At 39.7% G+C, this 14,394-nt stretch overlaps 1 protein-coding gene across 5 annotated transcripts in view; it reads left to right on the top strand.

The window, feature by feature from the left end:
• The window catches only part of LOC126921302 (calcium-transporting ATPase sarcoplasmic/endoplasmic reticulum type), a 51,102-nt gene extending 37,418 nt beyond the window's left edge, over window positions 1-13,684 (top strand). For 3 of the 5 annotated variants that reach the window (XR_007712276.1, XR_007712277.1, XR_007712278.1), the window contains 12 exons: window positions 571-653; window positions 2,457-2,843; window positions 3,114-3,601; window positions 3,764-4,769; window positions 4,855-5,075; window positions 5,161-5,296; window positions 5,373-5,525; window positions 5,590-5,723; window positions 5,808-5,925; window positions 6,019-6,136; window positions 7,250-12,006; window positions 12,880-13,684. Coding sequence is in view for 2 of the 5 variants with exons in the window: in XM_050732775.1 (XP_050588732.1) it covers window positions 571-653; window positions 2,457-2,843; window positions 3,114-3,601; window positions 3,764-4,769; window positions 4,855-5,075; window positions 5,161-5,296; window positions 5,373-5,525; window positions 5,590-5,723; window positions 5,808-5,925; window positions 6,019-6,219 (2,927 nt within the window). In the remaining 3 variants the exon portion in view is untranslated. Of the gene's footprint in view, window positions 1-570; window positions 654-2,456; window positions 2,844-3,113; window positions 3,602-3,763; window positions 4,770-4,854; window positions 5,076-5,160; window positions 5,297-5,372; window positions 5,526-5,589; window positions 5,724-5,807; window positions 5,926-6,018; window positions 6,640-7,249; window positions 12,007-12,879 lie in introns of those variants that run through there. The other 2 variants (XM_050732776.1, XM_050732775.1) reach the window with 2 other exon arrangements.
• The last annotated feature ends 710 nt before the right edge of the window (window positions 13,685-14,394 follow it).

Here is a 14,394-nt window from a genome sequence, read left to right on the forward strand (position 1 = left end):
ATGACACATATACGAAGATTTTGATTTCCTTTTTGGGAATGACAGTCGATGTAGGATTTTACTGACAGTGGCATCGAAAGTTACCATTTCCCCCCCCCCCCCCAATGACAATATCTTTTTCCTTTTTTACGTTAAATCGACATTTTTAATATTATTGTTACCGCTGATTATTTGCTATCGTTCGATGAAATCTACGTTACCCTTGGTCATACGTCATATAGGAAAATTTGATGGATTTCTCTAAGATACCGCGATTCGATGATATCAACTCGATGTCTTCTTACGTACATCCATCGATTCTCCGAAATGATACTGATATCATCTTTCTAACGAATAAACCATTTTTCTTCTAGAAATTAAACTACAAACAGTTTCGTTCAAAAAGAGACAAAATGTTAAAAAATATGCCAATTTGTTCCTTCCACCCAGAAGCTCCTTCTTTTTATAATAACCAATAGAATCATAAACGTTGGATCTATTTACCGAGACGATCGTCCTGTGTGCGAAGATATTTTATCGGTAAGAATATGAAAGAACGATAAAAATGTAATATATTTTTGCCAATTTCAGGAAAGTCTATATGGCAACTCGTCTTGGAGCAATTCGACGACCTTCTAGTTAAGATTCTTCTATTAGCCGCTATTATTTCTTTTGTACGTATAAATTCTATCCATAAATTATGACATTTTTGTTCCATATCTATCTATCTATCTATCCCATCGATAGTTCATCGACGCGCGATAAAAATTTTTCTTTCAAGTCTCGCGGAAAAATAGCTCCTATCGGTTTTAATTTCGCAAAAATAGCGAAACGATAACATCGGTTACAGCGATTCTGACGTTCACATGGCCTGAGATTGCTTCAAGTACATCGATGACGATGATAGATAGCATCTGGATTGTGATAAAAGGGGTAAAAAAATTCGTGAAAAATGATCGACACTCTGGAATCGTTAATCGCCAATCGAAATACTTTGAACCGTTTTGCCTTTTTCGAAGGTAAACGTTCGAATGTAAGCAATGCCACCGTTTATTTTTAGACGTGACGCGAAACAACGGTAATTAATAAAATCGAAACGGTGTATTATGCTCGTCCGCGGGCCGCTTAGTAATTATTAGTTAGCAACGAAGTCGTACTATGTTTACGAGCGGGTTCAAGGCTCACTTATTATAAATACATCTGGTTTCAAAGGTGAAAAAATAGCCTATCGATCTGTCGCCGAGCTACGCAGAGTATAGTTATCCTTACGCACGTATAGAAGATTCGTAATAGATGTTGCGAACATATCGTCGAGATTAAGACGTAGAAAGTTATCTGTTAAAACGCGGCAGATGCAAAGAATTTGATTCTCTGGATCTTTCGAGTATTTTAATTAAGCTGTTTTGTAGTATAAAATAATAATGGCACTAATTTTTCTTAGTTTTTTATCAGTGCTTAAGTGTCATTAACGAAAGAATTGACTGATACTCGCTGATCTGGTTAAGATTTTGCACGAGTGTTTTTCTCTTTAATGTGCGTGGATATAAATCATAAACGCAACAAGATATCAAAAAATAGTTGGAATAGAAGTTATAAATGTGTGCGAAAATTGTTTTGAAAAAATCATCTTTCTACGGAAATTATATAAAACCGAGACTTCTTTTCTGAAAAATTTTCGCACAGACTTATAGGTGTCAAGACACGGTATAACTTCTTCTTCGACTACTTTTTCATGTCTTTCGTCGTTCACGATTTATTAGCACATTTACATAAAAGAGTCGGCTCGGTCAAAAGGTTTGATTTCTATTTTAAAATAAAAAACAGGCACGAACAAATTACGACCAAATTTATAAGTAAGTCTGATGAACACTTGGGCAAAATTTCATCAAAATCCGCGTGTATCAGTCATCAGGGTTTCCGCGTAAGTTTTATATTCTAAAAATCCTCTCCTTTTCTTTTAACTATTATTCCGTATATACAAGAGCGGAACTATCGGGGAACATTTGAGCCGCAAAAATAAAACATACGTACACGGTGATTTAAAATTTCTCAGTCAAAAATCTTTCGTTTGTTATTAATAAAAATATTGCACGCGCGATAAGAGATTATACAACGCACCCACCGATCGTTGCTGCCGCTAAAAAGAACTTCAATGATTTCGTATAATAAAAACGTCTTGTATAAACAGATTAGAGAAATGTCGCCGACCTGTCGGCCCTTCGACCCGTCGTTATTCATTTTGGGACAGTACGACAATAAATACGTTCTTGCTTTCTTTGTTATACATTTTCCTTACTACCTTTTAGTGATGACAATACTGTTCAGAAGCATTTTACATTTACACAATCATATATATATTACATACATCATATGTATATCATATATTTCGTTTATATCTATAACTAAGGCAGGAAAAATCGCATAATAGAAACCTGCACGAATGTACATTTCTAACGAACAAATTCACGATTCCCCAGGTATTAGCTTTATTTGAGGAGCACGAGGATGCGTTCACGGCCTTCGTCGAGCCCTTCGTCATTTTGCTCATTCTTATTGCCAACGCCGTGGTCGGTGTGTGGCAAGAACGTAATGCCGAGTCTGCGATCGAAGCGTTGAAAGAGTACGAGCCTGAGATGGGCAAAGTCCTGCGAATGGACAAAGCCGGCGTCCAGAGGATTCGTGCCAAGGAGATCGTGCCCGGCGACATCGTGGAAGTGTCCGTCGGTGACAAGATCCCGGCCGATATCCGTCTAACCAAGATCTTCTCGACTACCCTCAGGATCGATCAGTCTATCCTGACCGGTGAATCTGTCTCGGTGATCAAGCATACGGATCCTGTGCCTGACCCACGTGCCGTCAATCAGGTTCGTCTAGTTGATATAATATTCCTATGGTTTTGGGAGCGATAAACATTAAGGCTATAATTTTCTCGGAGGTAGAGTAATATTTAGAATAATATCTGATAACGAATTTCAATAACGATATTGAGAAATTGACAAGACTCGAAGTCGGTCAGTTTGACATCTGAGGATCTGCTAACTGATCAGACCATAGAAAATTGATAAAACGTTCATAATCTTGTTCCATCTTGCTTTTACCTTCCCTAATAATCCTATTTTCCTTTCGTCACACAGGACAAGAAGAACATCTTGTTCTCTGGTACTAACGTAGCCGCGGGTAAGGCTCGCGGTGTCGTCATTGGAACTGGACTGAACACCGCCATTGGTAAGATCCGTACCGAGATGTCCGAGACCGAGGAGATCAAAACGCCTCTGCAACAGAAATTGGACGAGTTTGGCGAACAATTATCGAAGGTTATCTCCGTGATCTGCGTGGCTGTCTGGGCTATCAACATTGGACACTTTAACGATCCCGCTCATGGTGGATCTTGGATCAAGGGAGCCATCTACTACTTCAAGATCGCCGTTGCCCTAGCCGTAGCCGCCATTCCCGAAGGTTTGCCGGCTGTAATTACCACTTGCTTGGCTTTGGGTACCCGTCGTATGGCGAAGAAGAACGCCATCGTGCGATCCTTGCCATCCGTCGAGACCTTAGGTTGTACCTCTGTCATCTGTTCGGACAAGACTGGTACCTTGACCACCAACCAGATGTCTGTTAGCCGGTAAGTTATGTCGATGGACTATTCTTAATTTTTATGCTGATTTGGGAATTTTCATATTTTCGTGGTACCAACGTGACACTAGTCGAACGTTCATAATGATGATTTTGTGGCCAATAATTAATTCTTGTATACTTTTCTCTAAGAATTTACAAATTGTTACAGAATGTTCATCTTTGATAAGATCGAGGGCAACGACAGCAGCTTCCACGAATTCGAGATCACTGGTTCGACCTACGAACCAGTGGGTGAGATTTTCTTGAGAGGCAAGAAGATTCGTGGTCAGGACTACGAAACTCTTCACGAAATCGGTACGATCTGTATCATGTGCAATGACTCCGCTATCGATTTCAATGAATTCAAACAAGCATTCGAGAAGGTCGGCGAGGCAACAGAGACTGCTCTTATCGTTCTTGCGGAGAAGATCAATCCGTACGGTGTCTCTAAGAGCGGACTGGATAGGCGTAACACGGCCATCGTTGCCAGACAAGACATGGAGACAAAATGGAAGAAAGAATTCACTCTGGAGTTCTCTCGCGATCGCAAATCTATGTCTTCTTACTGTACACCCTTGAAACCAACTAAATTGGGTACTGGACCGAAATTGTTCGTTAAGGGCGCTCCAGAAGGTGTCTTGGACAGGTGCACGCACGCTCGTGTTGGATCTACCAAGGTTCCTCTTACGTCTACTCTGAAAAACCGTATCTTGGATCTGACTCGTCAATATGGTACTGGCCGAGACACTCTGCGTTGTCTTGCTCTTGCCACCGCTGATCACCCAATGAAACCTGACGATATGGATCTTGATGACTCCACGAAGTTCTACACGTACGAAAAGGACCTTACCTTCATCGGTGTCGTTGGTATGCTTGACCCACCTCGTAAGGAAGTATTTGACTCGATTGCCAGGTGTCGTGCCGCTGGTATTCGTGTTATTGTCATTACTGGTGACAACAAAGCTACCGCTGAAGCCATCTGTAGACGTATCGGTGTCTTCGGTGAAGATGAGGATACGACCGGAAAGTCATACTCTGGACGTGAATTCGATGATCTTCCTTCGTCGGAACAGAAGGCTGCCTGTGCCAGAGCTCGTCTGTTCTCTCGTGTAGAACCCGCTCACAAATCCAAGATCGTTGAGTTCTTACAAAGCATGAATGAAATTTCGGCTATGGTAGGTTATTTAATCGATGCTGTCTATATATCGTAAGAAATGTAAGCCATGATTTTTATTCTTTTTTTTCCTTTCTCGACCATAGACTGGTGATGGTGTAAATGATGCGCCTGCTCTGAAAAAAGCCGAGATTGGTATTGCTATGGGATCTGGTACCGCTGTCGCGAAATCTGCCTCTGAGATGGTATTAGCTGACGATAACTTCTCTTCCATTGTCGCCGCTGTTGAAGAAGGTCGTGCTATCTATAACAACATGAAACAGTTCATTCGTTATCTGATTTCTTCCAATATTGGTGAAGTCGTAAGGTTTGTACGGACAAACCAATATGTATATCAAATATCGATAAAAGAAACGGTAAACAACTTACTGAATTCTTCTTGATAATTATAGTATATTCTTGACTGCCGCCCTTGGTCTTCCCGAAGCTCTGATCCCTGTACAACTTTTGTGGGTCAACTTGGTAACTGACGGTCTTCCAGCTACTGCTCTCGGTTTTAATCCACCTGATCTGGACATTATGAGCAAGGTAACATTGTCAAGTAAATAAGTTGTATTTTATGAAAATGTAAAAGGAAATTATAATTATATTTATAATATTATAGCCCCCTCGTAAAGCCGACGAATCTCTCATCTCTGGTTGGTTGTTCTTCCGCTATATGGCTATTGGTGGATATGTAGGTGCTGCGACTGTTGGATCAGCTGCATGGTGGTTCATGTACAGTCCGCATGGACCACAGATGAGCTATTATCAACTGGTAATTATCATATTAGTCGATGCTCTTGATACATCATCGTAACGATAATTGCTGTGATTTCCAGACTCATCACTTGGCGTGCTTGGGTGGTGGCGATGAATTCAAAGGCGTTAATTGCAAGATCTTCACAGATCCTCATCCCATGACGATGGCTCTGTCTGTACTTGTAACCATTGAAATGTTGAATGCTATGAACAGGTAATACCATACAAACGAATCTCCTCTTGTAAACGTTTAAACTTATATTAATTTCTACTTTACTTTCTTTTTATTTCCTTTCAGTTTATCTGAGAATCAGTCTCTCGTCACTATGCCGCCCTGGTCTAACATGTGGCTCATTGCCTCTATGGCTCTTTCTTTCACACTCCACTTTGTCATCCTTTACATCGACGTCCTTTCGGTATATAAAGATGCAACAAAAAGAACTGTTGCTCATTTTCTCACTGTTCTTATATAAGTGTAATGTAATAACATCAATTATTATTTGTTTTAGTCTGTATTCCAAGTTACTCCTCTAACGGGCGAAGAGTGGGTTACCGTTATGAAGTTCTCCATTCCAGTGGTACTTCTCGACGAAACTCTTAAGTTCATTGCCAGAAAGTTCGCAGATGGTGAGAATCCAATTGACTCAGTGCTTTGGATCGTTCTAATGTGGGCTGTGTTCTTTGGACTATTAAGTATTTGTCCCATATAGAACGTCCGTGAAAACAAACATTTAGTCTAACAGACAGTGTTTTTCCTATGGAAAACATTTTGCAACTGAGTTCTCGGACTTGCAATTGCATTTAAACAAAAACCGAAGTTCTTCCCCGTTGCCCGGGAAGCCTCGAAGATAAGTTATTAATTGAAGTGCGTTTAAGTGAGATTTTAACCAGTTTGACTGTTGTGCATGGTGTTAGTACAACCAATACAGATTTGCCACCAAGGCCCACCATGCCCGCATCACACCGTACCCTGAAGTCGCTCTACAATCATATTACGGGTTTCAGTGGCTTCGAGTGATAAAAAAGAGACCCCGCGCAATCAAAACTATTGTGATTGTTAAATTATTTTCTACGAGTGCCTTTTAAACATTAACTTTCCCTCCCCAACAAAAGAAAAGAAAGAAACAACACCCACCAATGTTTTTTCTAACCTTGATACATTAGTACACCCGTTTCCCTAACCCTGTTGTTAAAACGTATACACATTGCATGATATTCGAGCACAATGCACTTCTAAAACATTAATTTATTCATAGATAGTTTGTGGTAGTACCTTCGATTCTGTGTAGCCTGTATATTACTGTTTTATACGTACTGCACATCTGACGATGTCTTAGCGTATAAAAGAAATTTCAATATTCCTTTATTCCACTTCACTTGTTCCATGAATTTCTTTTTAATAATTGAGCAGTAAGTTATTGCAAGTAAAGTCGAATATCAAAATTCTCTTTAAATTAGTTAAAACATCGACAGAATAGAGTCCTAGAGAGCATGTTGCACGATATTTTGCGGTAGTTCTATTTTTGGGCACTTAACTTTTCTAACGCACAGCAGCACACACATCATATAATTTTGTTCGTTTCATTTTTATTTGGAGAACATCCTTAGATGTTTTATATTTTCCTTACCGTATTTATTTCTAATTTTAATTTTCTCTCACTGTTTATCTTTCTATCTAACTCTAGCCGCTTTTGTTGTTGCTTGTTCTTAAAACACTTGTTGTTATTCGTTAATCCTTAGCACTTGGAGTGTCTCCTTCGATCAAGACGACAAAACTGGAACTGCCTAACCCGTTGCCGAAATATCAACACAAAGATTGTGCATGAAGTTGAAAAATTAATGGAGCTCACCTTTGAACCCGTCTATTAATTATGTCTTCCTTCCCTCGTAGACGAGTAATTGCATGCACAACCGTACTACCGATGGTAAATCCTAACCAAAACAAGAATATTCACCTCGTAGAACAATCACTATCAATGGTTTTCGAATCCTGCTGTGCTTTACCTATTTCCTTGACGACACTCAATTGTTACATCTGTTTAAGGCATTCTTTAATTACTCGATATTTAGCCTGGTGCGAGTAAGAGTCAACTTCAACAGTGTACAGGTAAAAAACGAAATTTAATTTTAATCTTCACTGTTGAATTACGTTAGCACGGCAGGATCATCCTAACATCTTTGCACTATCATTGCATCCACGCTGTTACCTTCACGTGTACTTTACTGGATGTGATTTGTTTGTCTAAACAATCGATGCCACGTAATAGATTTGTAATACCACTAATTCACCAGACACGGGCTGCAAAGGCTCGTGCGTATAAGATACAAGAAAGAAATAATTTGACACTGATCTATTATGGTCTTTGACAGTCCGTGTCTCGTCATATTAATCTCCCTCAGGATGGTGGTCTGAACGCGAGAACGCTCGATCAGCAGGTATATCTTTGTTCCTATTAACAACAATTGCCGACAGTTCGAGGCATTGGAATCTCTTCACTTGACTCTTTCATTGTGGAATTATAGATAAATAACGAGCGATAGTTCTAGCGTATTTGAATAATAAACCATTTCTACGAAAGCACACGTTATCAGATGAATAAAATTGACTTTAATCAATAAGTCGACAGAAGTGGATCACCGCGATGAAAGAGTTGACACCATCACGAACGTTCACTGTCCGATAATCTATTTTTTCTCCCTTTTCTTTGTACAGAGACACGATATAGATTTCACATATAAGAAATTTGCAAAAATGAATGTTATGAATGTTATTTACCCTGGACGGTATAAATGTGTTAGATCAGTTCTTGACACGTTACAAACGTTGCTCAGTCGAACGTCCAAGAGAACTGCATACATAGCTTTTCCTGTATAAATACTTTCATATCCTCATTATCATCGTCGTCGTCGTTTTCTTCTTTCTCCTCTTCTAGTTGTTCTTGTTGTTACAACCAACGTAGATAAGAATGCTCGAGCATCGAACGAGATTTCGAGTTCAGATTCGCCATCAGATACCCATGCTATATAATATACACGCGCCACATGCGAAAGCGAAAGATCCGGTGTCGTCACGAGTATACGTGGGCCTTTTTAACGCATCTAACTGCTGTCTCTTAGTCATTTCTCTCATTTGGGGCTTTATAAATCGTACCACGTTAGGAAGATACGAGGAAAAAAATAGTGTCATTCGGCCGAGTCGAGTGCCGTGTTTTCATTCTTTTTTTATTTTTTTTTTTTTTTTTTTTTTTTGCGAGCAAACGAAGGCGAAAAATATAAATCGGATAAGCCATACCTCGACCACGTGCAAACGCAACAAGACTGACGATGTGGTCTCGAGGATCGGTTTGCGTACCTTTTGCGTTCGAAAAAAGACGAGACGATGAGAACGTTCTCTCTTTTTTTTCTCCGTTCTTTTTTTCTTTGTGTGTCCACCGTTCGTTCGACGCGACGAGTGCATATAATTAATTTAATTCTGCGTGAGGCAGCGTCATTCGCAGTGTAACGACTAGTGTAATATATAAATATACATATATGTATATGTATATATATATATTAATTACCGGTTAGGGCGCCATACTACTTTGGTATAAACATAATTAAACTTAATCAGACCTGTGAACCAAGGATTCGTAAAGAAACATCGAAAAGACTTGTACGATCCGTTTGTCCACGTGCTTAAGGTGCAGCGTTAGAGCGTGCGCGCACTCTAAACCACGCTTTTATTTTATTTCATATTTTTCCCTCCTTTTTCGACTGTATTCAACTCACTAACTTGTATGTTTTATTCGAAATAACGGAATTTACTTTTTGTACAGCGAGATATGATGAAGTATCGGCACGATTTTCTCCGATAATCTCGTGCGAGACACGGTCGATAAACGAAAAATGAGAGTGTAACGTTATAAATGTTTAATTTTTTCACTTTTTTTCTTCTTTCCCTCTCGTCGAATTGAATTATCGTATCAGCACGGAGATATCAGCGAAGATCGTAGCGCCGATACGGTCAGAAAAAGCAAAAAGAAATATTAAAAAGATGATTGAAAGAAAGAAAAAAAAAAAGCAAAGTAGAACGGTCTGACAGCACTTCATCAACGCTCAATAAACATTGACGAGAGAAATTCCGTGCTTTCTTTCGTTCACTCGACGTCTCGAACGTTTGTAAGTACTTGCATATTGTGTGGATTGTGTTCTCTTCATCTTTCACTTTTCCTTTTCTTTTGCTCTTCGTTTACTTCCTACCTTCTAGTTAACTCTCATTGACGAAAGATCCGTGACAAAGAAGCCGAGGAGCAGTAGAGAGTGCCATCGATGAAAGAGAAGGCCAATGCAGCGTTGGGCAATTGATCGCACGTTTGAGTCGCGATCGGCGCGCGCCTTCGAGGAATATCTCCTTCGATCGGCGATCGAAAGAGAAATTATTTTAGAATCTGTCAGACAAAAACAGAAAAAAGAAGATATATATATATATATATTTTGACCTATCTACCTTCGTAGTATAAATCTTCTCATTCAAACCTGAAGAAGATATAACTCGAAACGTATTGATAAACAATTGATTAATAATAATAATAATAAAGAAAAAGAACAAATAAAAAGCGAGAAAGGGAGAGATAAATGAATTATTAAAAGTTCCACGTTTTTTCGCAAGAAGCTTGCCCAACGCTTCAAGTAACCTAATCTAGTACGATGATGAAACCACGGTCGCATCGTTCGTGCAGGAAGTACCTATTTCTAATGATATAATGAGATAATAATAATATTAATATTAATAATAATAATAATGATTAATAACTTATGATAGAGAGTGCGACTATATTGAATGATTTTTTTTATGCATACTATCATCGCCACGGATGCACGTTGTGGCGAGCCACGGTGTGTGATGATCCTAATTAATTAGACCCGGGTATATTCATAGTTTAACGAGTAACCGGAACGAGATTCGATCTTGTACACGGAAAGAAGAAGTTAATTAGTAATATAAAGAATTATAAACGATCGCGAGTTACTCGCTATGAAATAGAACAGTCTATATATATATATGTATATATATTCTATTTCATATATATATATATTATACGTGTATACCAATATTTCGATCGATGATTGTAAATTAACAAAAAGACAACGTCGATCGATTTATAGGCGACAGATATTTTCATCTGCTGTTAGTAAAAATCGAAAGGTTTATTTATCAGTTTATTTTTATTTATTCGAGTACACATACACACAAACACACACATATATACGCATACTGAAGTTCGAATCGAGACCGGAAGAACAATTATAAGTGAAAGTATAAATATCGCATCGCGGCTATCATTAATCTCAATACGATGATTAACCGCGGTCCGATCTAGTGCGTTAATTGTTGTAATAAAAGATAAGAAAGAAAAAAGAAAGAAAGAAAGAAAAAAAAAAACAACGATGTGTTACTAATGCGTGTTCGAAGTTTCATTGATCGGCCTACCACGAGTTAGAAATTACTTGATAAGAATACGGTATATAATTGAGAAGTGGCATCTGCCGCGTGTACGAACATCGAACACTTAATACAATGTGAACTGTAATAAGTGTTTGTCTCCATTCACGCCTGCGACTATTTGTACCTTCTTCTCTCTCATTCATTCACTTCTCCTCCCGTTCCCATGATCTGTTTGTATCTTATCCTTTACTGTACTACGACGTCCCGTGCCGTGGTTAATATTGTTAGCGATTTCTGGGTGTACATGGTACTTTTTTTAAAAAAAAAAGAAAAAAAAAGAACATATTTTCTTTCCTCTTTCTAGTACTTTTTTTTTTTTTTTTTTTTTTTGTTTATTTATTAGGTATAGAGATGAAGGCAAAATAAAGGTTTTTGATCAGTCGAAGTGACTTTCTTAAACTTCATTCCTATATCTTTTTCACTCGGTTTCTCATATTTTCTTCTTCTTTCTCAATTTCTAAATCGAAGTACCGGCAAAACGTTTAATGGACACTTGGAGACCTCTACCATTCTTAACTACCGTAACCTGGATCAGAAATTGCTCCAGGATTCCGACTCGCTCCGTTATCGACCGGACGTGCGAGGAATTGGTCGAAAGGATGTGAAATTCGCGAGAGTTCGCTCGCGCAACCGGAAGCGGACCAGTTGGAAATCGTCATCCGCGACTCGACGCTCGAACAGTCACAACCATCTCGCGTTATATTATACATCATCACCGGCCATTCTGTGTTCCCCTCGGAATTGTTGTTTGAATTTTTTGCATGCTTCCTCTGAACAGATAAAAACACAATTTGAAAATCAAAGATGAACAGAATACCAATATATAACTGTCCTGTTGGCCTGAATGACTGAACAAAACAAAAAAAAAGCAATCTACTCCTAATCGAAGAAGTTGACCCCGACACACTTTTCTTTGCTAACTCCTGCCTGCTGATGTGTGAAAACTATTCAGTCACAGAGTAAAAGCGTAATGTCCGAGGAGAGATCGCTGCTCCACGCGTGGATCCATCAGGTAACAGTTCTTATTATTTCCATTGTTTCTTCTACTAGTTTATGTATCTTATTATTCCCCGCACCCCTTGAGAAAACGCCACGATACACGACGCCACGTATACGACAATATCAGTTGAAAATGACAGTTGAAGAAAAGGGAATAGCGTGAAACGATTCGAGCGATTATCCTCGCTTGAAAATGAAAGCGAGCTTACGATTTGCTGGCTGTAGGTTTCGCCATTTCCTTTTTCTTCATTGATCCCTGTAAATGATTTTTCGTTTAACGCACTGCGCGTGGATTATGAACTCGAAGAAATATCTTCTACTCGGAATTCGAACGATTTCTATATTATTCGAGAAGCTTGGCTGCCTTTTCCTTCGGCAAGTTTAAATTCGACCGTGGGTTTTCAGTTAGTTACAATCAGCCTTTAGCTTCGGTGAATTATAAGCGCGAGGTTCGTGTTGCTCGACTTCTTCATTGAACGAGAAAAAGAAAATACTGTCGGTAAGAAAACGAGATGAAACGATGCTTAGAAAATCCTCCGTAGCGCGCCAACAAATTGTTCCACGGTTGTTAGAAAATCCCACGCAATGCGTTGACAGAAAAAGCTTCCACGTAAAACTCGAACGTACATATTCCGATTGGACGATCTATGAGCAATCTTGGTTAAAATTGTTAAAACTGAATGACGCACAGACCAGAACCGCGTACGCAAGAGAGAAACAGAAGTAAAAAGAAAAGGGACGAACAGGGGACAAAATGTAACATGGACGTTACGGGCCCGGCTGTTAGGATATCCGGTAACCGGGGAACAATGTTCCGACGCGCGTGATTGTTCCCCGTTCACGGTTTCTTGATAATTAATCGAGACTACGTGTGATATGCTTGCAGTGGCACCGCCTGTGACGCCGCCGAAATAAAGCTCGGGAACCGCGATAGGACGAAAATCGCCAGCAGTCCGGACACAGAGAAAAAGATCGTCAGAATGGCACTTAAACAACACCCACCCAAGCAACAACAACCCGCAAGCTGACCGATGGGATCGAGCCGAAAACAGAGATCTTATGAGACACCATCGACACGTTATACACCGACACACGCATATGTACACACATACATACACCAACCACACACACAATGCTATACAGTCGTATACATATAGAGAAAGAACAGACAAAACGGAAACTACGAAACGACGGGGCGCGTTCTTCGCTTTCGTTAAACAAAACGATTCTGTATTATTGGTAGAACGAGTATGGCGAGTTTCGAGGAAATTTCATAGCAAGCGTAGACGAGGTCCGAGTGCCTGGGTTTGGGTGTTAATTTCGTTGGCTGTTCTCTCGGTGCGTTGACACGTTTGCCATCGGTGGTTTTCTGTGTTGCTCGCCTTCCCCCGTTTTCAATGAAAAAGACGCTAATTAAATATGTAATAAAGGAAAAGACAAGATGTATATCGTTGAACGTGTCGATATTTCAACAGTCTAGCAGTCCGATAAGAAGTTTACAAATTGTATATTAATAAAGTATGTTTGAAATATGTCTTCTATTTATAGACAAAAAAAAAAAAATTGATCGAACACTTCGCTATACTCGTTCCACCGATTATGCTCAATATAGTGACCGCGCCCTGATAGAGGGGTGTTCAGAGACAGACAGACAGAGAGGGAGAAAGAAAGAAAGAGAGAGAGAGAGAGAGGGGAAGAGAAATTCACATTCGAAGAGACAAAGGGGGTACTCGTCATCCACGGCGGTGCGAAAAATGATCGAGGAAGTTCGAGGCAAAGAAAGAACGAAAAAAAAGAAAAGAACAGATACGATCGATCATAGCTTCAGGCTCAGGCTTCGAGAATCCGGAAGGACTGGAGTTCTCGAGGCAGTTGCAGGCAAAGAGATACAAACGAACGTCTAATCGGAGCAGCTTGCCAAGTTTGTCACGGTTGATCCACACGATAGATCGAAGGATCGACGAGCAATTTGAAAAGTCTTCGCGACGCGGTGTAGGGAAAGAATCGAACTAATCGATGTGTGCCTGTGTTATTATGTTGCAGCAAACGAAGCGGTTGTCGACAAGTGGGCCTAGGCTTGTCTCGTCGTGCTCCGTCGGCAACAGAATTCCTCTGCCAAGCACGAACCAAAAAACAATCCATACACGCGTGTACACACACACATATACCAAAAAAATTAATATTAATAACGGTAATATAACACTGTAACGAAAAACTAGGTGAAAAGGAGACACGGAAGAGAAGCAAGCACGGCGGAAAGCGAAGACACGAAATAGTGGAACCGGTGGAAGCGGAGAGGAACCAGACTGGAGCCGTGCGAGAAATTCCAAAATTCCAACACTTTCAGGGAAGGTCGAAAGAAATTCCAGAGAAATTCGCGCGAACGTTACGACGATGTGAT

Source organism: Bombus affinis, chromosome 10 (genome assembly GCF_024516045.1).
Source record: "Bombus affinis isolate iyBomAffi1 chromosome 10, iyBomAffi1.2, whole genome shotgun sequence".
Classification (NCBI taxonomy): Eukaryota; Metazoa; Arthropoda; class Insecta; order Hymenoptera; family Apidae; genus Bombus; species Bombus affinis.